Here is a 24,693-nt window from a genome sequence, read left to right on the forward strand (position 1 = left end):
AATACGAAAAATTTTTTTCTTTTGGCAACACTGTACCTATTATTCCTAACAAACAAACAAACGTCAATTTGACGTTAATCTTTTTTAAATGTTTATTTAAACATCCAATTTTTTCCGGGGTGCCGGAACTACTGGATAATTTATGTAATCCAGTAGAATGGTGATATAAATGTGTTTTTTTTAACAGAGAAGAAATCCATGGGGAAATGTTGAGTCACACAGAGGGTATTGTACTACAATGATTGAATCTTTTACTGATAGGAATAAACATTTAACGGTGGTGGGTAGTTAGTTCAATCTCACAATATATTCGCAACACTTTAGAATTGATTAAGTTGAAGGTACTTCATTATTCTGTGATATACAGTTTCTTCTGAAGAATCAATAAATCTACCTGTCATGATCTGGGCATGTGCAAGACAAGGGCTGCAAAGTTAGTATTCCCAAATCTTGCTACACCCCTTAATGTGGGTTGATCAATGGAATCCCAAATCAATATACTAAGCTAGTGCATTTCATAATAAAAGCAAATGTGAACATGTAATCTTAAAATAAGTGAAGTAAATAAATACTAGTAGAGCAATTTCAACAGAGGGTGATAAGTCTTGGAAAGTCAATTGAATGTGATAACTTGTGATTGATTTGGTACCAGATGGTCAAATGGGTCTAACCAGTTTATTGAGAGTATCTTGAATTTTTAAAATGCAAACTTTAAGAAAGAAAACAAGCCCCATGAAATGTGAGTGAGGTTTTCAGTGCTGTATATTTGAATACCTCATGAAAGATATTTTCTAGATAAAAACGAAACCACCCGATTTTTGGGAGATGGGGTAAGTTTCAAAGCCAAACTCATTGGAATTTTGGAAGTTTCCGAAGCAAGAGGCGATAGGATGTGCCAGGAAGCACTTTCTGATCTGAAAATGGCCATCAGGGCTGCGGGAGAGCATAAACAGAGAATAACTATCAACATTGCAATAGATGGATTACGTTTAAGAGATGAAAAAACTGGAGTAAGGCTCTATTTATCACAATTTATTCGTACTAGTTACCAAATTTGAGGATTAAATTTATTTTTGTTTCATTCATTGATTTACAAATAAATTCACAAAATAATTCAAAAACTGAACAATAGTCTAAAAAATGTATTACATACTCTATACAAATTGCAATAATAAGTTAATTTATGAGTCCTAACTGGATAAAATAATTGTGTAGAATTAACTTTACAACTAAACTGATTTGAAGTGTCATTCTACAATTATATGAATTACCTTCATAACTCTATGAATATGCTTCTGTGTGATCACAATAAAACATGATTTTAGCCACAAAAAGTTTTAAAATTCTGTAGCTGTCTTGATGGTACTTGAAAATTCTATATACTAGATTGGATAGACGTAATTGAAGAATCAAAAAAATTAGAGGAAGTTAACTTTATCAAAACAAATGATGCTTCTTCACAAAAAATAATATCTGCACTTCTCTGAACTTGTCAGAAGACTTTTTAGCAGCCCATAATCTGAAATTGAACACCAATAAGACGAAAGTTATAAATTTTACACGAAATGGTACTAGTAGTGATAGTAATTTAGCAATGGGTTAAGAACACTGGAAGCTGTTTCTTGATTTTTTTTCTGGGCTCAAGGGTCATATAAATAACATTGCAACAACTCTATCAAGAAACTGCTTTGCTTTGAAAGTAATATCACAACATGTTTAACAAACTGTAGCACTACTGGCATACTATGGACACGTTGAAATTTGTATTAGATATGATATCGTCCTTTGGGGAACCCTTGGAACACTCTGCGAATATTCACTCTGCAAATATTCACTCTGCAAAAACAGTGTTTGAGAAAAATTTTCAATCTATTCCCGAACAAAGATTTGTAGGGAAATATTCACTGAAAAGAAAATATTAACTTTTACAAGTATGTATGTGTACAAATGTGTTATTTTTGTTAAAGAAAACATGTCTTCATTTGAAACTTTTGATATAAATCACTCCCATTTTCTCAATTTAATGACATGTTTTACATTTGTACAGAAAAATGTTCCTTTTTTTTGTTATAAGTATATATAATAAAATACCCGATTTCATCAAAAACTTGCCCCTTAAAAAGATGGAGAAGAAACTGATAATCATGCTTCTATTAAAGGCATATTATTCAGCAGAAGAATATTTCGCTGATAGACTTTTGAGTTGTTTGGCGATTTGTATTTGTTTTCTTTTCTTTTTATTTTATTCATTTTTTTTAGATTTTATATTAAATTGTATGTTTGTCTGTTATGTTTCTGTCTGTTTAAAATCTGTTTAAAAGCTGTTTTTCCGTTAACCAGCTGTCGCACCCCTACGAACGACAACCCTCAGAAGTCGAAACTTGTGTTTTTCAATATTTAATGTTATTGTTTTGATAATTTGACAAGCTCTACACCGGTATGGGTGCTTGTACCAAAGAACTGATAAAGATCATCTATTTATTTATTTTGATTCCATCTAATATCTTTCAAGCTATTTTAAATTTCACCTTTGCATGATGTGAAAAAATTACCACTTGATAATACTTATTACTGTTATTCCTCAGGTCATATTTCATATAATGATATCTTGGCAGGTATATATTCTAACCTAGGGTTTCCAAACTGACATATTCTGTTGACAAGTTTATTTGTTGTATACTTGCTTCATTGAAAAGAATAAAAAAAGAAAACTGCATGTATGAATAGCTGTTTTCATTTCAGTCCTTTTGTTTCAGGATTCTCTTTATCACCATCCAGTTCATAAAATTTCATTCATAGCTCAGGATATGACTGATTCCCGAGCTTTTGGATACATTTTTGGTTCTCCTGACACTGGTCATAGGTTTTTTGGTATAAAGACTGATAAAGCTGCAAGTCAGGTATATATTTTCTATTTTTTGAACATATCATGTATCATCATTACTTATGCCCCCCTCTATACTCTCATATAAAAATGAAAGTTCAAAAATATTCGCTATTCAAAATCAGAAATGCGAAAGAAAAACAAACATTTGATGCCAACTTTCTTTTGTTGAAATCTTCAAACGTGTATTGTTTTTTTTTTCAGGTTGTTATAGCAATGAGAGATCTCTTCCAAGTGGTGTTTGCTTTGAAGAAGAAAGAAATAGAATTGGCAAAGCAACACTTAGAGAAAACTTGTTACCCTTCATCTCCACTATTTTCTGATAGCTCTAGTTCCAGTTCAAAAGTAGGTGCAGTTTCAACTAAACAACTTTAATTATTAGCATCAGCAAAAACAAAAATCAAATAACACTAGATTGAAATATTTTCAGACATTGCCTTCATATTGTAAGTTCTTCCAAGATAAATTCTTAATTTTCATATAAGTACCAAAATTAGGTGTTTGGACAATCATGAGGTTTTATTGGCCAAAACAAAGAAATTTTTTGTTATAGTGAAATAAATAAATATTTTCACATAAGTCGCTCATTTTCAACTTTAGGAAGAAAGGTGATACGAGCTTTGTTGCTGAGAATGTTTTTACGAATCGAAATGCATGATAAAAAATATCATTTTATGAAATAATTGGAAAACGCAACTGTCAATTTTTTGTTGTTTTCGGCATCGAGAAGGCCATTAAAAATGCTACTAGTTTGCCCATTTAACCGAATTCGTAGCATCAATAATAACAGAGTTGGCAATGGTGCCGACTTAATTTGGAACACCCTGTATATACACATCTATGAATTGGACGCAAAATTCAAAGACGAAAAAATAGTACTTAAACAAACAATAAGTACTACAAAAAAAGCTATTTTTTTATTCCATATTCAATATGAATTTCTACAAAATAAATAGGTTATCAGTTGAATCAATAGTACAAGTATCTATGCTGGGTGTGCAATTTGTGGTAACTAACTATATATTCGTATTTAAGAAAACATTTCTTTTAAATATCTTAGGAAGGAATCTTGAATTTTTTTCAAAACTAGTACATTTTCACCAAAGACAGGTGGAATTGAAGTAATTCATAGTTGCTTCCAGCACATTCTCCTTAGACAAATGAGTGTCGGATTTGGATTCACAACAATATTATTTTTTTCTGATTGATTCGGCCGTTACTTGATGAAGATCCATAGTAATTTCAAAAACTGCACCTCAACGATTTGATCTCCACAAACTTTATTTGAAAAAATATCACATGTTTTGCTTTGACATGAGCTTTTTCAAGTGATTTTCTACAATCATTATATGCAATCTTCCTTTAGTTTCCTTTTTAAAATTCGAGCAGATTTTTTCAATAAAAATTCGTTGGTATGAAAGCATCCCTGAAATAAGTTTTTTTCAATTTCACTATCTACATTTGATGAATTGACTGTTTCTATGATGTTAGTTACAGAGTGTGCCGAACGTATCAATAAAATCAGTAGCCGACGCAAAAGCGAGCAGCGCCAATGATTCGAAGAACTCAGGCACTGCTGTTGCAGATTTGGTGGATTTGGAATTGGAGCTGAATAGTTTGCAGCAGGGCCTAAATCAAATGGAAAGGATTACGCCGTCCGATCCTTTTGGTTCGAAAGATGATCCTTTCGGGGATAGTTTCATCAGTTATCCAACAGTAAGTGCCTAACAAATCTCGTTATAAAACATCAAAAATAAATGATGTCAAGTTGATATTAATGGTGCCTCAAATAAAGGAAGAAAATTTGAGAATGGAGTGCAACAAGGTTCTGTGTTGGGTCCAATTTTGGTTAATATTTATATTAATTATATATTTTATTTGAAATCTGAAGATAAAATTCAACCTTTTCCTGATGATATAGTTACTGCATAAGCTGCAGAATTTGAGGAGAATTTAAAACAGAAAGAAACATATTTCAACAATAAATTTTCAGAAAACAACGGTATTCCAGTATTTTCTCCAAATTCTTTGTTGTATTTAGATATCAATACTTTATAACTCTTGGTGTATTTATAGTTTATATATACTGGAAGCTTGCACATATATTTATAAGAATAAAAATAAGTTTGCAATAGATAACAATCATTGCTATAACACCTGTCATAGAAATCTCTTGCAGCCTGATTTTCATCGCACATCTCTGTATCGAAGAAATTTTTATTGTATTGGTTGTAATCTCTATAATATTCTTGATGATCATATAAAATCATCCCCCAATGTTCACATTTTTAAATCAAGACTGAAAAAGATCCTTTTTAGTAAGTGTTGTTATTTCATAGACGATTTCTTTTTATGATAATTTTTTATTTTTAAACTATATAATTGATTTTTTTATATATACATGTATATGTATATATTCTCGCCTCGACCAGATATTTTTCTCGAGAGAATTTATCTGGTTGAAGCTGGAATGATTCTGCAACCGTGTTAGGAATCACACGTTAAAAGGTAAGACCTCGTTAGTCCTTAGCTCGCACAAGTTTCTCAACTGCTGAGCTAATGTGTGGTGTGATATCCTGAACGAAAATATTATCGGGCCATCAAAATTTAAACGGACGACTATTCGTTGATTTTCTCGAAAATGCATTTTCCAGTGTGTTGAAAGAACTACCTTTGGATGTGAGACACAGCATGATTTTTCAGTTAGATGGTTCACCAGTTCACAATAGTGGCATAACAAGGGTTTGGTTGAATAGGAATCTACCTATGAAATGGATAGGACCCAATAGCCCTCTCGTAGTATGGCCACCACGATCCCCAGATTTAACTCCACTGGATTTTTATTTATGGAAAAACTTGAAAAATAAAGTTCATAAGGATAGGCCAACAAATAAGGAAGATCTCCGTGCAAGAATTATACAGGCGTGTAGAGAAATCACACCTAGAGAACTGAGAAGAGTTGGAGGAAATAATAGAAGGTGCATAGAAAAATGTGTTCGATTGGAGGGAAATTTCATAGAAGGCACGAAAATATAAAATTGTCAACAGTTAAATCATTTGGAATTGATTGTTTTGTTTTTTAAATGAAAATATGATTTTGAAAGTAGTACTTCGAAAGAATTTTGAACTAAATAACATTTTTCGCCACAAAATATCCTTGTTTTTTTTTAAATAATGGGAAAATGAGAATATGAACTAACATTAACCATCCTAAAACCTCACTGATTACATGTTTCCTTTCCTCTTACAAAATTACCATTTTCTCTCTTATTGAGAGAAAATAAATAAAAAATAAATTATTTATGTGAAAACAACAGTCGAGTTTCTCTTAAACAATTTCGTTCATGTTTTGATGTCAAAATAAAAAAATAATCGTCAATTATTACGGAAGATACGGGGGGTGTGAAACAAATTCGGATTTTTCAGGACTGAAATTTTTTCAGAAAAAAGTGGAATCGTAGTAAGTTGGTAGCCCTGATCACGAATCTGAAGGAATTTTGAGCCTATTTTGCCCCCTAATATGTTTTACCGTAAAAATGGGGTGTTCTATCGCGAGTGGCGGACAGTGTGGCCAACCCCATTCAGGTGGTAGGTGCATTTTGAGCATTTTTGAGCATTTCCATCAGTCCTGAGAGTTTCATCGTTCTACCTCGAATATTACGGAAGATACGGGGGTGTTTCCATGAGAAGTGAGACACACTTTATATATATATATATATATATATATATATATATATATATATATATATATATACATATATATACATATATATATATATATATATATATATATATATATATATATATACCAAATATATATATTTAATATATTTATTTATTTAGTTGGAAAACTAATTCATTTACAATAGTAAATACATTGTCACATTATAAATAAAATAATACCAATATGAAAAAATACCAACATTCTGATTAAAAATACATAATAGCTTGATTGAGTAATCATGTGTTACAGAAAGCAATTCTTCCTCCTCCCCCATCCTCGGGCAAAGAACGGGCGAGTAGAACATCCGAGTCAAGCAGCATTTTCAGCCCCAAGACTCCACACACTGGAGCGAGCATGGATACGGACAAGAAAAAGGATTTCTCGTTTTCACATGAGTTCAACAGTTCACATGAAGAGCCGAGCAGCGGTGATTGGTTTACACCATCTGCTGGCAACAGCATCTTCGAAGATCCTTCGCCTTTGCCTTCAGAACCAACGAAAGACGATAAGCACGAACAGACCAAACAAGAGATTCTTTCTCAGTTCGACGTCTTCACAGAATTGGATCCTTTAGGTGAGTCGATTAGTTCGTTTTAGTTGGTTTGGGGCTTGGAGTTTGTCTGAGAAGTGGAGTAGTACAGTAAGAAATCTGGGATTTTGGTGCATTATGAGGAGTTTTTTTGATTTCTTGTTGAATTGCAGAGATTAGGACTTTTCCTGAAACTAGTGGCATATTTGAAACAAAGAAACGTGAAAAATAATTCATTTTATATGAATAAAGAACAGAATATGTTGTTGAAAAGTGAAAATAATATAGAAAGTAATTATGAAACGACAAAAAATACTTTCTGGGTTTTTAATGTTCCTTGATCTAAGAAATAATTAAATTCAGAACAATAGAAAATCAACAAAAGTATAATGAAGGCCAAACTAGAAAGTTTACTTTGCGATGTCATCGCTTCATGTAAACTTCAGAAAAAAGGCTTCAATTAGTCAATTACTTTTCATTTTCATATTTTTTTTTATCAAAAAACAATTAGATTTTAATTAACTTCCCAAACCTGCTTTTATTTTTAAAAAGTCACCTGATTTAGATACTTGAAATTTCAAAAGAATTGAAATGACCGAAACATACTTTCGATTGTATAAATGCACTGGATTTCCATATTCAATTTCTTGTTTCAGCGTTGGCAACCAGGTACCGTACTGAAAGTGAAAGTAGCAAGTTCCGTTTGTTTTAAATTATTGGAAAGACTGCATTGGAAAACTTTTATTATATAAGGAGAATGTTCTCCAACTGAAAGAGTTTTTAAAAAGTGTGATTCGAAGTGTACTAAGTTGAACGTCGAAACAATAGGCAGCTATATATTGCCGGATACTTCTGACTTATACTGCTCTGGGGGGAATCAAGAGGGCTAAGTCAGTCAAACACTTTCTATGAAAGTACCTATAGAAAAGAGACAAGTCCCCAACTTTCTTTCGATGTTCCAGACTATCAAGGTTGCTTGTGATGTTTGCGTTCCCAACCAAAAGGATGGTTCTTTTCTGAATAGAATCTAACAGTGCCAGAGTATGCTTAAGGGCAGAGTTTCATATAGATAGATAGATAGATAGATAATTTATTGGTGTTATATACATTCATCAGTATTTACCGACGTCAGTACATACATTTTAATAAAATTAGCATATATTCATATATTCCAAAGCAGGTTTGAGTTTTATTGAGCATTAGAAGTTTTTGAGGTGTGTACAACAACTGCCTTGTGGAATGTGAAATTGCCTTCTTAGAGAAAATTGATTTGTGGGTTTTTATAGCATTAAATTGATGCACTTTCAGGAAATGAAGAAATTCATCAACTCTCCCATAATTCACAAAATTCTGGAGTTTCGCTATTTGTGAAAAAAGTTTTCTGATTCAGTTTTTAATGAAAACATATACAAGAACAAACTCTTGGCTGACTTTCATATTTTTCTTTTGATCTAGATTGTTTGCTTGTCATTTTTCATTTCCACGTTTTTTATTTTCTATTCTTAGCTTTTTTCTACTTATAAATTTGAAATCAACATGATTTATTTTTTTTGCAATTAGTATAAATTAAAATCATATATTTGATTAATTAGCTTATTGAATCATTTTCAAGCTATCCGTTTAAGATATTTGAAATGTTTTTTTTGTTATTGGTTTGTCAGAACATTTTGATTTTCACATTTATAGAAGGAAAATGATTGATATAAATTCATTGCTATCTATAATTAATTTTTCTCTAATTAAAAGAAAACTGGGCATCATGAAGGAGGATTTCTAACAATAGAAGATACTAAAATCAACATTAATATCAATGTAAATACCATTTTCATCTAGCATTATAAAAAAGATTTAATAACTGTAAATTATTGTAAAGTGAATTAGCGTTATGAAAACATATTTATTGAGTCATGTAAATATCTATTTTAAACGGTGCTATAATTTTAGTGCTATGAAAATTCTCTAAAGTGACAGAAAGGGAATTTTATTTTAAAATGATGGCTTTGAAAGTGTTACCTGGAGTAAAGATATAATAAGACCTCGCTGCCTGTTTGACTTAATAAGAAAATGGCACGTTCTGCAAAAAATTGGACAAGAAAAGATTCAGGTCAATCAAATATTTTTCCATCTAGTAGAAACTATGCAAAAAATGGCCGAAAATTGTCAAAACATATGCAAACATGTTTGTGATTATTCAAATTTAAGTTTACAAACAACATAAAAACTGTTGAAAATGAGTATTTTCAACAGTTATAAGATCGATTGAGACATTTTGGCCAGAACAGAGGAGATGTGGGATTTTCGAGTCACTTTCGACTGAGAGATGTCTTTCAAATCCTACATAATAGATATAACGAACAAGGCATCAAAAATAATGGATTATATGGAGTCCATATTATCGGTGTCACAAATATAATATTGAAAAGTTTCAAAACATGTTTATACTTTACTTATATTCGACAAAAATGGGATATTATGATACAGATATACTTGAAACTGAATGGCTTTAGAAAAAAATTGAAATATGGGCTAGTATGTGCGTACCTGATAAATCTATCTTCATATATTCTTCTATATCTTCTATATTTATGAAGATAAATAATGACTTTGATAATTATTCATCACAAATGAACTTCAATGTAGTTGCATATGAAATAAGGTCAATTCTCACTTTTTATGTTGAATCTTGGTCAATTACTAAAGACATAAAACATGGTACCAACAAAAATTGATTTTTCTCAGTCGGTAGCCTCATCTTTTTTGCCAAGACAAATTTACATTCAGTCACAAATGATGTTTGCTGCTGAACCTTATTGAGTAGTTCTGTTTTCTCTTATTTGATGAATCTTGAAACCATTCTTATTTAATTTGATAAGCGTTATTTTGAACGTTTTGTAAAAAGTAAAATTTTTTGACAGATAAAAAAGTATATATGTAAAATTTTTGAAAATCATTGTATAATCCTTTCTCAGAAATGGAAGTGGCAAACAGTTTTTCCTCTTATGTTATCAATCGGGTTAATTTCATTGGAAACTTGATAGTCGTGGTTTTTGTGTTGAAAACTTGCACTTAAAATTTATTGACAATTTCAAAATCAAAGAAATAAAAGAGTTCAATTAATTTTTATAATGGTTTTCCTTTTTTCGATACTTTCAAAATAAATTTCATTCATGTGCTGGAGTCATCCATTGGGTTGTTGAAGCTGTATTATATACTTTCATTCAAACACTTTCAAAATTCAAATATATAAGGAAATTTCTAATTTGTGTTCAGTAAATGAAAGTATAAAAAGGTTCTTAATGTCATTAGTTTTGGTCCCCATGTTTTGACGTTATAGAGATAACATGTTGCTAATTTTATCGGTGAAATACTGACTTAGCATGTTCCAAAGCAATCGTAAGCAGAAAACATCACAATCAGTAATGTAAAGAGTAATGACAAATACTTATATGATCTACATGTATTTATCAAATTGGAATTCAGTCAATTACCAAAGCAGCAAAATATAGGAGAGCTAGTGCAAATTCTGGTTGATGATGCAAATATTATTCCCTAGTAGTTACAGACAAAAAATAGATATCAATCAAATAGTAATCAAATTTCAAATACCTATACTAAAGTATCATCCAAGCGAGAAAAGTTTTATAAAATAGTAAATGTTTTTGAAATGCCATTATCTACTATAATCCACTGGATGAATCCACTAGAAACGAAATATTTATGAAAGTTTGTATTTCCTTTATAATATCGATCATTTCTTTATCAAAATTGTACAGCCACTAACTGAGCAAACTAAAATGTCAAATGTTTCTTATTTGTTGAAATTGAATATCATTTGCAAATGAAGCGTAGATATGATTCAAGATCCCAGAACCCTATGTCATTTTTGCAAAAGTTAAAAACAAAAAGACATGAATTCTGTTATGGAATTGATCCGATTGTTGTCATATCAGTAATGACTGTTGTAAAATCATCGCTTGAAACCTAACACTTCAAAGTAGATTGAATTTTCGTCCATCACTCAGTATTTTACATCACTAGATTCAGTTTTTATCGATTCTTCAATTATTTCTATCTGTGGTAAAATAAAATACTCAATTTTTCTAATTCGTTCTTTTTCAGTTCGCTTTTTTCAATTTTGAGTTCAGTTCAATATTTCAGTTATGAAAAAACTATTTTATTTTACCGTAGGTACCGGTAGAAGTAAGCCATATATTGACCGAAAACATTTCTTTCAAGAACTCAAAAACCCACCAAAAAAAGCCCTCAATGATTTGGTCAGTACCGTTATACAAGAACCGCCCTTGTTCGCAACGAATTTCAACAAAAAAACACCGCCGAAGTTTACCGTCGATCCCTTCGGAGAGGACCCCTTTGTGAAAGAAGACCCGTTCGCAGACTCTGATTTCTCGAAGCAGGATCCGTTCGATACGGAGTTCAGCTCGTTTCCCGCTAACGGTCCCGACAAAAAAGACACGTTACAGAACTTCATTCAGACCGGATTGTCTAAATCTCCAAAAAGTTCTGTGCTTGAGAGTCAAATATCGCTGAGCACCTCGCCAAAGAGCATATCTTTTAGCAGACAGAGCACTTTCGACGTTCAATTCAACAAACTGTCTCACTCTCACGAAAATCCGAGCTTGGACGTGTCTTCAGAAGGGGAATGCGCTCCGGAACCGCCTCCCAGACCCACGCCTAACGTCATGTACATAAAACCGCCTCCGCTTCCGCCTAAGAAACAAACAAACGACTTAGCCGTCAAGCCGCCTCCTAGGCCACCCTACCACGCGGAGGAATCTCCTTACGAGTTCATCGACAAGTACGAGACCGCCGTTAACAGCGTGGAGTTCAAAGAGAAAGGCCCTCCGTTGCCGGTGCCCGCGCGAAAGGCGAAATTCGATTCGGAGTATCCTCCGGAGCGACCCAGGAAGCACTTCAACACTTCCCTAAGCGAGGAAGACTACTTGACGCCGATATCATTCCTGCCGCCGCCTCAGAAAAGTACAAAGAAACCGAACGCTCAGGTATTGTCTGCTTTAGAGTCGAAGTCAGGCGTGACTTCCGGCGAGGAGGGTTTGGGAACGTCCCTGGACGGTTTGGACATTACACTGAGCCAGCTGACGCTGAGTGGACTAAATGAACTGGCATGCAAGCTCAACATTCCGCCTGGCCAGCTTAGCAATATGACACTAGTGCAATTAACGAATTTCTTGTCGAACTTTATCAAATCGAGCGACCACGCTCCTCCTGCGACCTCTAAGATCGAGACCTCGACGTTCGCGGAATTTCCCCCCTTTCAAGCCGATTTCGCGGCCAATTTCGAGAACTCGAACAGCGCTACTGATCCGACCTACGACAGGTACGCAGTGTTCCGCGAGCTGATACAGGAGGAGATCAAGCAGACGAAAATAGACTCGGAACCAGAGGAGATACTCGAGGAAAAGGAGAAACTGGAGAATTCGGCGAACAGCAATGTGAGCTTAGATTTGAATCCGCTGAACGAAGCGGATCCTCCCGTCGCTGATAGGTACGCGGCGCTCAGGGAAATCGTAGAGATCGAGCTGAAGCACTCCGAGTCGGACAAGGAGGATGTAAACCGGAATCGCTCGGGAGAAATCGAGGATATTGCCGAGGAGGAGGAAGACGCCTCTGAAGCAAATATTTTGAATGACGAAGTATCTAAAGAAACGGACAATCTCAACACGATCAATAGGGAGAATACTCTTCATGTGGAAGGTAAGGAAAAGGAGTCCATTTCTCCTCTGGAAACGAACATAATCGAGTTTATGAACGGGGGCGAAGTGGAGATTATAACACCCATCAAGTCTCCAGTTAAGTCGACATTGGTGAAGAGTCCCGTTCCTAGCGTTATCACGGAGATGGTTCAGAACAACACCAGATTGACGTCGGGGTCGTTATCGGACGTTGTTAGCGGTAGCTCGCCTGAGGTTGATAATACTGCTAGTAATTCTGATGTCGGTAAAAAGACCGCCGATGCTACAGGTGAGAATTTATAATTACTTTTTATTACTTGATTTTTTCCGTATTAGTTTTTTCAGTTCAGTAATCAAGTCAACTTACAGACATTTGATGGATATCCAGTATATAGGGTGCTACGTTTTAATAAAAACCTTCATATCAATATTTCTTAAAAATCTCAGCTTCTGAACTACAAACAACGCCAAAGACAAACAGTGACCAAATAGGGTGGTTATGTCTATCAGGAATACTTTTCAGATTAGCTGAATAGTGTTTTTGACCAGAACCATTATATAAAAGGACATTACGTCGAAGCTCATTAGAATGTCTCTTGTACCTAACCTCATATTTGTCTTTTTTTTTTTATAAAAAGTCTCCGGTCTTCAATAAATAACTTTGTTTTTTCCGTGTTTCTCTCAGTTTTTGGCTGGGGGTGTAAAATATTTTTATTGAATTGAGGTACTTTGATAGTTCTGATGGCATAGACAGTTAAATTCACTTTACTACACATTTATTCTGTATGCTCAGTCCAGTTGAAAAATTCATTGATGTGAACTCCCAGAAATTTGATGCTACTAGTTATTTCCCTATCAACTTCCACGATTTTAATTTTTTAAGGGCTTTCTAGTTGCATTTTCTCAGCACGAAATAATATTGTGTGGGCCTTTGATACGTTTAGAAGTAATTTGTTACTTTCAAATAAAATTTTGGATTTCTTTGAAGTCCCAACCGATTCAGGATAACGTTATTCTCTGTTCAAAAAACATTTGCATCATCTTGGACAACTGAAGTCCAGTATTTTCTGAACATTTATACAGATTATGGAAAGTATTTGGCCCAGTATACTACCTTGTGGTATTCTCATGTTCGAAGCTGAAATCTTTGATTAATAAACAGCTTCCTGATTTTTTTATATAAATTTTTTTGGGTACATTACGACAGATAAGATTCAACCCGCCTCAACCAACCAACCAACTTATACCATACCTCTTCAGTTTTATCAGTAATAGGGTTCTGTTAAGGCAATCATAGGTTTTACACAGACCTAAGAATATGCCTTATATCAAATTTTTTTTTCTGTACTGTATACCCATGTTGAATTTCACTAAACAGTTATGTACAATATGCTAATATAGATATTTTTGAGATACTGGGTGTAATACTTATGGGTCTGTAATTTTCCATGAGTTCAACGTACCCTTTTTTAAAAATAGGTTTCTCTGTGATGTACAAATATTTATGTTTTCAGAAAGTTGGTGGCAATAGAGAATAATACTTTTTTCGAATGCAAACTGTTTTCTTTTATTGAGGATGACAGTATTTCATAATCTTCACTTGTATGTTTGTTTTTGACTTATTTTGATAAATTTGTAATGTCCTGGCATCCCCAGACCAGTCTTGATGTCATTTTTTGATTAATCAGTGCCAGTCTATCTGTGAGATTATTGATCTGCTCATTTCTTTGAGGCCTGAAATTGATATGACTCTTTTATTCCAGAGAGTCTGGAAATCCGGAAAGTTAAAGAATTCACCAAATTATTTTTCGTGACTACCGTGTATTATTCGATAGAGATATGAATCGTCATTATTCAGCGGATAGGTAGAATTACCCGAAAATGTTATTGTGTGATACACTGCTGTATTCAGGAAAAAAGTTTGTTGAAAAATGTGATAAAAGAATAGAAGATTTTAAAAAATGGTTCAATTTTGTGGAGTGTTCTCATATATTTTTTTTACTGACTTTCAAGTGATGAGAATTGTAATTTAAAGCAAAAATACATGACTACCCTGTACATAAAATATGTAACAATGGAGTGTCGAAGTCATAGAGAAACATGAACCATTTATGTTGGGATTTTTACTCTTTGACTGTTCAGAAATACGGTTTTTGCTGAGATGTCTGATATGTAAATTGAATTAAAGAAAAATGTTTATTGTTATTGATTTATTGAAGTAACACTTTATTGTGCGATTTCCTCTCAAGCGTTTTCATCGACAATAAAAACGCTGGAGAACGATATTTTGTAGTGAAACATGCATTGAGGTTTTGTAAACTGTCTAGTGTAAATCTCAAAATAAAGTGTTACTTCAATAAGTTATAGAATTTCATCAAGTGTTGGCCAACTGCATCACATATTATTATTATTGAATTATAATCTTCGCAAATTTTACAGTTATTGTATATTTTCACACCTAATATAGGTGAATCTTGGGCGATTTTCGATCAGGGAACTATTCCCGTAGAATCAGTAACTGAAAACCAGGAAAAACAGAGCGAAGAAGGAGTATCCCCTTGGTCTAGTGATTCGAAAGAGTTTGGTAACGGGTCTCCTCCAGGATGGAGGAGTAAGGATTCGGGTAGCGGAACGGAGCAATATCCAAAGAAAAGGCGGGACCAAGAAGGTTGGTGGGATACTTCTGCAGATCCTGCAGGTAAAGTCATTTGTGCTGCTGAAAATATTTAGTGTTTGTCATTTCCTCCAGATGTTTTCCTCAGATATTTATCGATTGAATTCGTTTTTCAAGTTTTCTGAATAATAGTTCCTAAAAAAACTAAGAGAGCTATAGTGAGTTAGAAGACAGTGTTATCTTTTTATCAGTAAGTTAGCGAGATTCCCAGCTGGTAAAACTTGAGGTATTATCGAATTCTTCATTTACAAGGCTGGTCAACTACAACCGATATTTGAATAAAACTATTATACTTTCCCAGATCATAAGGCTGTTGTATTTTCCGTGGAAATGGTTAATGTATTTTCGCCAATATAATTCTTCATTCTGACCCGCTTCGCTCATTTAGAAGTAGCTGTCAAGTTTTAATGCACTGCCTGACAATGATCCTCTTTCTCATGAAATGCTCTGAACTTTTTGACTAAAAAATTCGACATTTCATACCATAAAAAACTTTAAACTAGTTCCACCAGCATATATAAAGTGTTGTATGAACATCCAACAGCAAAAAAAGTTTATTCTCATTTGATCCTAAAGGATGCTAATGTCGAATGCTGAAAGTAAATGCTCAAGAACTACAATGGAGGTGCATTGTAAGATTGTGTCAGGTGAGGAATCATGAATCTAAGCATATGAGCCAATTTTTAAACAGTAGTTGACTGTTTGGGTATTTCATGATCAATCAGAATCAAACGAAAGTTCGATATCTAAAATTTCAACTACATCTACAGACCTGTTGTTAAGTACTGATCTCAATAATTTCAAGCATTCTCTGTGGTATGTTGAGCAACAATGAACTTCTCTGGCCTATGAAACCAAATATGTGAAGCATGTCTCTTGTAGTGAGCTATTATAGTTCGCTTAGTTTGTCCAAGGACTATAAATTAAGAAGTGTTAAAACTTAATCATGCCGACTGGGGGTAAAAGTTTGCAAGTATAAGGAAAAGCAAAAATTTCAAAATTCTGTTTTTGATCGTTAACATTTGTGTGATATCACAATATCGAAGTTAATTCTCAAAAACTGAATCGAGTACCTGAAATTTGATATCACACATATCTAATATGTGTAATGCACGTTGTACAACTTTAATATTTTAAGAAAATTATGTCAACCTTGCACTTTGACTCTCACGGTGTTCAATCGGGAGTCAATCTGTAATTGAAAAATATGAGTTGTTTAAGCAAAATGAACTGGTATTGACTTTAACCTGTAAATTAATGTATCTCTCCTACTTCAAAGCTCATATGAAGTTTTTTAGAGAAGTGTTGAATAACATTATTCTGTTGATTCGTTTAGGCTTTAAATTAGGAGAAATGAATTCATTTTCAGAATGAAGTCAGCACCAACCCATTTTTCTCAAAAACCGATTCTTATTTTGTCATATTTTTCAACGGTTGAAACTAGATACCAAGAACAAAGCATTAGTAATTCAGCACCAGACAATGCAGTTTCCTCCTGTAATAGATCACATTAGTGGTGTTAGGCTGAGATATATGTAAGCCAGAACAATTTGTGAATATCGACAATAATTCAAACATTTCTTATCGAAGATAAGATTGCGTTATGTTGCAAAGCCAAGCCACGATATCGACCGTTTTTCAGCTGTGGTGTTATCTAGTTGCCTTGCAATACAAGCTATAGGAAAAGACGAAGAGTCGTTTTTCATTCAGCAGTCGATGTCGAAACGGCAAAAGCTGATACCTAAGTTTGTTTATCCAGTTTTTTTAAATTATATATTTATATATGAATGTTTCTTATATAAATAATTACCTGTATAAACCATTGTAGTTTCTTGGGAATCAATAAATGTTTTTAATAATAATAATAATTTTAATAATATGCTTTATTATCATAAGACATAATATTGTAGACAAAGCTTGGGTAGTAAATACTTAAAAAAATGCAATACATACCAAATGAAATGAAAATAAAAATGGTGCATGGGTACAAACTATGTTAAAATAGAGGATATAAAAGATATGTATATATAAAAGAGTAAAAGTCAAGTTTATAAAAGAGTAGACATAAAAAGTAACAACGTAGGAGCTCCTTAATAAGTAAAGATAAAAAATATGCGTAAGTCAGTTAAAAGCTATCTTTAAAATATTCATGTTTGACTAACTTCCTGAATTGGAAGTCATTTATATTGGCAGATCTTATGTCCGTAGGCAAATGATTGTACATTTTTTCACCGTTGTAAAATATGGAGTCTCTGGTGATGTTTTTAGGTGGCACAGTGAGTTTCAGAGTGTGTCTGCTGTTTCGGGTGTTACAATGGGAAGAGGATGCAGCAAAATTTAGTATATGCTCATTTATTATACACACAGATTCCAGTATAAGTAATGCAGTTACTGTAAGAATATTGTTTTTTGAAGAATGTTCTACAGGAGTCTCTTGGTTTAAGGTTTCCTATATACCTTATTGCCCTTTTCTGTAAAATTAGTAGACTTTTGAATAAAGTTGGACTGCGTGCTCCCCAAAACGGTATTCCGTAGCATAAGTGACAATCAATGAGTGCATAGTACGCCATCTTTGCAGTGATGAACCCCAATTCCTTATAAATTACTCTAACTGCATAACAGCCAGAGGAGACTTTTCAACTGAGTTGTTTAACATGATCCACAAATATTTAAATCTGGTCAATGAACACTCCTAGAAATTTTGTGTTATTTTAAGATTCCAGTGATCTGCCTTAAAAAAAAAGTTTGTTGATTAGGCATCTAAATGATAATAAATTTGTTGAGATTATTTTGTGCAACTCACAACTGTTTTCATTATTCCAAAGTATGGTAGTGTCATCTGCAAGTAAGGTGAACTTCCCAGAAATATTAAGCTTGGTGAGGTCATTAATATATAATATGAAAAGAATGGGACCTAACACAGAACCCCGGGAATTCCAGAATTAATTTCCCTTTTTTATATTTCAAAACTATGGTGATTCGAATAAACTTTTAATCAGTTAACTAGTTAAGTGATCCAATAATTTTTCAGAAGAAAGGTTGGTTGGGTAACAGGATCAATTTTTTTTTTTTAAAACAATTGTTTTCTTGGCGGCGTTTCGAATTTAATTAAATTCTTTTTCAGGGCTCGAAAAGTAATTTCTTCGTGTTGATAATATTACTATTTTAAAAAGCATCACACATTTTAGATACACATTAAAAATAAAAAATTAAAAACATTGCAACAGACAAACTTCCGAGACAACACCAACACAAAACGACATGTGGAGTTTAGAACTAGAGTGATCTGTTCTGAATCTCTCAAATTTATAGGTATAGATGGTGTCATTCACATAGGTTTCTTCTCATTGTTTTGGCCTCCCCGTAAAGGTTTAAAATCAGTTTTTGGAAATTGCGTGACAAAAACTGATATTTGAGAGAAACATCATTATCATTGATAAATATAGTAGGTAAATCAGATCACAGTATGTTAGTTCAAGGTGCTTGTTTTTATTCTAAAACCTTCATCATCAAGATACAACTTGAAGACATGGATAGATCTTTATTTGCTCAGGTTACATATAATGTACATATATAAACTTCAAGGAGTGTAGAACATGTCAGTAATAAATAACAATTAAATTACAAATCAAAGCTTTACATACATAATCAACACTATCACACGCGTAGTTTTAATAAAAAACAAATATAAAATCAGGCATATATAAATAAAATTCATATACTTAGCATACTATCATTTAAGAATTCCTGCATGGTAGTTTTTCAAACGACATTTCATTGTTGAAATTGGAAGATTTTTCAGAGTGAGTGGAAATTTATTATAAATGTTTATAACGGTATATTTGACATTTCTCTGTATGTATGTATAGTTGCATTTATCATTTTTAAGTTGTTCTGATATTTTAAGGAAAGGGTATTTTTTGTATATTCTTATCAGTCGTCAAATGGATTTCGCTTTAAAAAAATGACCATTTTTCGAAAGAAATGCTCATTTAAGAAAAACTATTGAACTTAGCCATAGGGAATACTTAATGAAATTTGTAGAGGTTTCGTTGGCGCTTCTTATGGATCAATAATATACAGGGTGTTCCATTTAATATAAGGAAGATTTTGCAAATTTTCATTTACAATATTTGGCAAGCGGTTTTTCATACCCTGTATATCACAGGTCGATTTCAGATATATCGTTTGAGAGAGTTACCAATGTAGAATATTCGACCAAAAAAAAATTTCAACTGGACTTGGCACCACTTTATAATTTCAAATATTCTGAGTGACGAATATTGGAAAAAAAAACCTGTCATGCTAGATATACATAAAGTTTATTTTATTTTCTATGAAGAAACCGAAAAAGCGATAAAAAATATAGGTTGCCATTTAAAAAGACACAGTTGGGATCCGCCCAGAAAAAATCGAACACCCTGTGTGACCGCCAATATTTTTATTTTGTCGAGCTCGAGCAATAAGGTAATATTATAGAAAATTAGATTCCTATCTGCTTCCTATGTAGAGATATGGAACACCGCGCCACTGTTGCAGGACCCTGTATATATATATATATATATATATATATATATATATCGTAGCTCTGCAACTACCGTTTTTTTTTCATGTTACAGATATACCTGATACATGTGTTTGTAGTATGAGTATCCTAGAGATATCAACAGAGTTTCCCCAGAATATAATTCCATATTTTATCCTAGATTGAATGTAAGCATGGTATACAGAGAGGACAGCTTTGGTTGAGACATGTTCCGACAATATTCTCAATGCATTGCAATATTTTTTGATAAGTAGGCTATGCGATTTTTTCACTCCAGTCTCCTATCTATCAACAGTCCCAAAAATTTCACGTGATTGCATATGTTTATATTTTGATTATTATATTCAAAGGTATTCAACTCTGGTTTAATACTTCTAGCACATTTGTTGTCTTTGTCATGACCAACTAAGAGTTCTTTTCTTTCACGATGACTGATATATCGTCAGTATATAATACAATATCTTCATTAACTACATTTGGTATTTCATTTGTGTACAGTATATATAATAATGGACCTAGGATGGATCCCTGTGGCACACTTCTTTTTATCACAATTGATTCTGATTTAATTATTTTCAATCAAATGTTGGATTCTGTTTGTCAAATAGGATGTGATTAAGTCCAAAGATGTATCAAGTTTGTTGCATAAAATTTCATGGCTGACACTGTCAAATGCTTTTGACAGGTCAATACACAAAGTTACAGTACAACCAACTTTGTTCAAATGATGTACTTCAATATCACACTAATACTCCTACTTCATTTTATTCCTTTTCCATAATTTGTAATTCATATAGAAATGTAGGCATTGCGTATTTTGTTCTTAGACATCAATCAATTTTTCCAGTCAATTCCTTTATTTGACAAATGTTCTATGGTTTGTTTATCATCCCTTCCAGATGATTCACTGTTGCTTCCTGTATATTCTCGATAGATGAAATTGTTTACACTAATTAATAATAATAATAATAATAATGTTTATTTCCAAAGAAAAAAGTTATAATTATATCAATAACAAATTGCTTAATTAAATTCAAATGTACTAAGTTAAATAACATCATTCAATACTCTACAAAAATTGCATTTTGAAATAAACAAACGAACCACTAAGGCTAAGAAGCCAGCGCGTGGTAAAATTGTCAAGGATGTATTAGTAACAATATTATATTGCAACTTTTCAAAAAATTGCTAGGTTTGTTAACAATATATGTACATTACTGGAGTTTTTTCCCAACACCAAATCGTTATTTTCAACACCTCGATACGTGTTTCGATCACGATCATCTTCAAGAGGAAGTTTTATCTTCCTCTTGAAGATGATCACTTGGTGATCGAAACACGTGTCGAGTTGTTAAAAATGACGATTTGGTGTTGGGAAAAGACTCCAGTAATATTCATTACTACACCAAAGGTTCCAAACAGTACATCATAAATATGTACAATTTTCCGTAGTTCACTATTATTCTACCAATCGTCGTTCCACCGACAGTTACGACGAAGAGTATTACGAATGTTGCGAGAGGCCAAGACGACGAAGACAACAGGCGGGAAACTGGCAGCACGGGGGTCAAGCCACCGGTGGTCATTCTTCCAGCTCCCGAGATGTAAGCCCTTGGGAGGAAGAGCCTCGAAAACGAGAAGTCAAAGATCCAAGAACTGCATACAGGTACGCCAGAGGGCATTCTTTTGAGAGACAGCGTGATCGTAGGCTTACAGACAGCTGGGATGAGGATGATGATTATGAGTAAGTGCTGGTCTTTTCTGATCTAGATGAAATGAAAGTGTCATAAAAGTACATATAAATTTTTGCTGCAACTATAATGTCCTGAATTATTCTCTTTGAGAAAATATATTAATAGAGGCACCACTCCTGCCTCACTTATCCAGAATCACTGGTCCAACTGCTGCAATTGACTAGTTCCCTTTCAATAACTTTACAAATTCTGATATTATTACTACCCGAAAGAAATATTAAATCTTCCTTATAATCAGCCAGGCTGGTAGGTCATGGTCAAATGAAACTTAGACGTTTCGTCTGCTACTGACAGACATCATCAGTGATATGTGTGTTGAATGTGATGAAAAAGGTTATATCTCGAAGTCTCTGCAATGACTGACTGGCGAGCTCCTGGTTCACTCCAATATATAATTTCACAGGATGCTTAGCGATGACTGACTGGCGAGCTCCCTGTTCACTCCTATGTATAATTTTAGAGGGTGGTTTTTTATATGTTAAATTCGAAAAGTCACAGTTAGCGCATTTTTTTTAAGTAACTATACAGTTTTAATCTTCGTGATGGTCTCCACATCGACGACAAATGAGTTTATTTCTGTAATTTTTTAAAGAGTGTTAAATCGATAATATTTTGAATTTCCTGAGTTATTACAGTTTTTCATTGGTGTTGCTGTTGTAGATATGAAGAAGAACATTCAAGAATTCAATGGTCTAATCGATATAGAGACCCTGAAATGGAAGGCAGACATAGTACCGGCAGCCGAGAGCATGAAAATGATCGGTGGTGCGATGAAAGAAGTGAAGACAGAAGGCACAGGAGGAGACGAGACGTGAGAGATCGGTGGTGCTGTTCCGATTGGGTGGAAACAGAACATGGTAAATATAACGTTTACGAGTTATCCCGTTTGGACGAAATGATAGTTTTTTCTTTTAGAAAAACCACCTAGATATGGCAGCAGCCGATGGACGTCATCCGAGCCTGAGCATCTGAAATGGCGCGAACGTAAAAACGACGAGAGATATTATAGCAGGGAATCTCAAGAATCTCCGTGGGAAGATGAATACACAAACGAACCTGACAATTCTCCCCATTATATGTCAAAGAGAAATTGGAAACGGCCAAGTAGCGCTTCTGAAATGGACAGAAAAACAGGAGAAATCAAATCGAGGCATCATCTAGGGACAGGTAATTGAATGTGTTTTTTCTATACAATGAATAGGAAACTACAGATTAAATTTTTTTTTTGGAGATATGAATTTCAAATGTTGCCTCTAATGACCTGTGTGATATCTGAAAATAAAATTTTAATAGAAATGGTGACAGGTGTGTACATTAGCAGGAATCTATCCACTCTATTTGTTATAATCATTTCCTAAGAGATTAAATTCGGGTACTGTTTATGTTCATCCTTTTATCTTTTCTCCCTTCAGATATAGTAAAGAAAAAAATGTTTTGTATAAAAAAAGATTGGCAGTGACACTTTTGCTGTTCAACTTATTGATGAATGTATCACATTTCAGGTGGCAGTGATGGCGAGAGAGGTGACAGGCGGTACAAACCTGGAAGAAGATCTCGAAGTAGAGACTCGCAATACTCTGAACCCTCGCAATACCGACACAAAATGGAGTTAGGTCCGTCAATGAGAACCGTTCACAGAAACAAACCCCACGTTCATTCCAAAATGTTAGAGGGGGAATTCGCCGAGAGCTCGATCAAGAAATCTTCAGAAGTAAAACTCGATGGAGGAAAGAAAACGTCGACTCTGACGCGAAAAAAGACAAAAGATAGTCCCAAAACCGAAGAAAATGTGGCAGGTACAGTCCCTAGAAAGTCTAACAGCCGAGGAAAGCTGATTTTTGAGAACGATTTTGTGACAGATGATGGCCCTGTGATCACTCCCAGAACAAAGTTCAACTTTGATAATGATTTCGAGAATTCGGAGACAGAATCACCTATTATATCTCGACCAATCAAGACTTTGAGACAACAAACTATGTTCGAAAAAAGCTCCCCTCCGGTGGAGAAGGATTTTAAAGATCGACAGAGGGGCAGTTCATTGAGGGCATCGAAATTGTCTCCTCGGTATCCAACTAAAACCAAGTCACATTTCGAAGACGACTTTTCTCCTAGTGATAAACCTGAACAGCCGGTGGAGGAGCGAATCATCCAGGAGGAAATAGATAGAGAGAACGAGGACGAATTCAGCGCTAGTAATTTAGAGAATGCAACCAACGGACGCAAAAAAATGCTCTCAAAAAATCGACTCTCGGGAGGGGCCAGGACAGACAACTTGAAAAAATCCGAATCGGTCAATATATTTGCAAGAGAAGATGACCCATTTGACGACGAGTTCTTCTTTGGGGAAGAGCCGAATCAAGACCAAAAACCCTTGCCGAGAAGCTCAGAACTGAGATGGACTGATGATTTTGAAAATTGATTTATTAGAAGAATTTAGGTAATTTATTATGAATGATCTGTTGGCAGTTTGGGGCGATGTGTGAATAATAATACATAGAGAAGTAAGTGATAAACCGTGTTGATATTATTTTATATTTTATAGATTTTTCCAGCTGCCTCTTTTTAATTATCATGAATTTTAATGTTACTGTTATAATATGTTACTAGAATCCTGACGAACATACTCATTTTTTATTTGATAATTTATATATCTAGTTGTACATTCTAAGTGTGATCATATTTCAAAAATATAATGGAACATTTTTTCATATGTTGTTTTTTTTTTATTGATTTGGAATACTTTTGTTATGCCAAATAACAATAATAACCTGTTAAAATGGTTGATCTGATCTGTTCTTTGTGAAACAATGCTTTTCCTGTTATATAATTTCAATGTTATATCTGTTTACTGCTATATTATATATAATGATA

At 33.6% G+C, this 24,693-nt stretch overlaps 1 protein-coding gene across 7 annotated transcripts; it reads left to right on the forward strand.

The window, feature by feature from the left end:
* Positions 1 to 33: 33 nt before the first annotated feature.
* Positions 34 to 24,532, forward strand: Dab (DAB adaptor protein). Of its 7 annotated transcripts, none has more exons than XM_074180933.1 (12): positions 34 to 739; positions 796 to 1,010; positions 2,757 to 2,900; positions 3,089 to 3,229; positions 4,382 to 4,600; positions 6,858 to 7,182; positions 11,326 to 13,137; positions 15,316 to 15,546; positions 21,521 to 21,812; positions 22,483 to 22,679; positions 22,738 to 22,989; positions 23,325 to 24,532. In XM_074180933.1, exons 1-12 carry the CDS (start codon positions 703 to 705, stop codon positions 24,239 to 24,241), a joined length of 4,782 nt encoding a protein of 1,593 aa, XP_074037034.1. In that variant the 5' UTR covers positions 34 to 702; the 3' UTR covers positions 24,242 to 24,532. The 7 variants fall into 7 exon arrangements, with proteins under 7 accessions (XP_074037034.1, XP_023016898.2, XP_074037036.1 ...); XM_023161130.2 differs by having other exon boundaries at positions 35 to 739; positions 4,376 to 4,600; XM_074180935.1 differs by having other exon boundaries at positions 35 to 739; positions 4,376 to 4,600; positions 11,374 to 13,137.
* The last annotated feature ends 161 nt before the right edge of the window (positions 24,533 to 24,693 follow it).

The sequence above is a fragment of the Leptinotarsa decemlineata genome, unplaced genomic scaffold (genome assembly GCF_025532065.1).
Source record: "Leptinotarsa decemlineata unplaced genomic scaffold, Ldec_3_MD MMD2_tig00026307_RagTag_RagTag, whole genome shotgun sequence".
Classification (NCBI taxonomy): Eukaryota; Metazoa; Arthropoda; class Insecta; order Coleoptera; family Chrysomelidae; genus Leptinotarsa; species Leptinotarsa decemlineata.

Excerpts from the sequence above, each read along its gene's own strand:
- Dab (XM_023161130.2), top strand. The coding sequence starts at position 703 with ATGCAAACTTTAAGAAAGAAAACAAGCCCCATGAAAT. Across the intron at positions 740-795 it reads GAAAACAAGCCCCATGAAAT|ATAAAAACGAAACCACCCGA; the intron begins GTGAGTGAGGTT and ends GATATTTTCTAG. Across the intron at positions 15,547-21,520 it reads TACTTCTGCAGATCCTGCAG|TTCACTATTATTCTACCAAT; the intron begins GTAAAGTCATTT and ends AATTTTCCGTAG.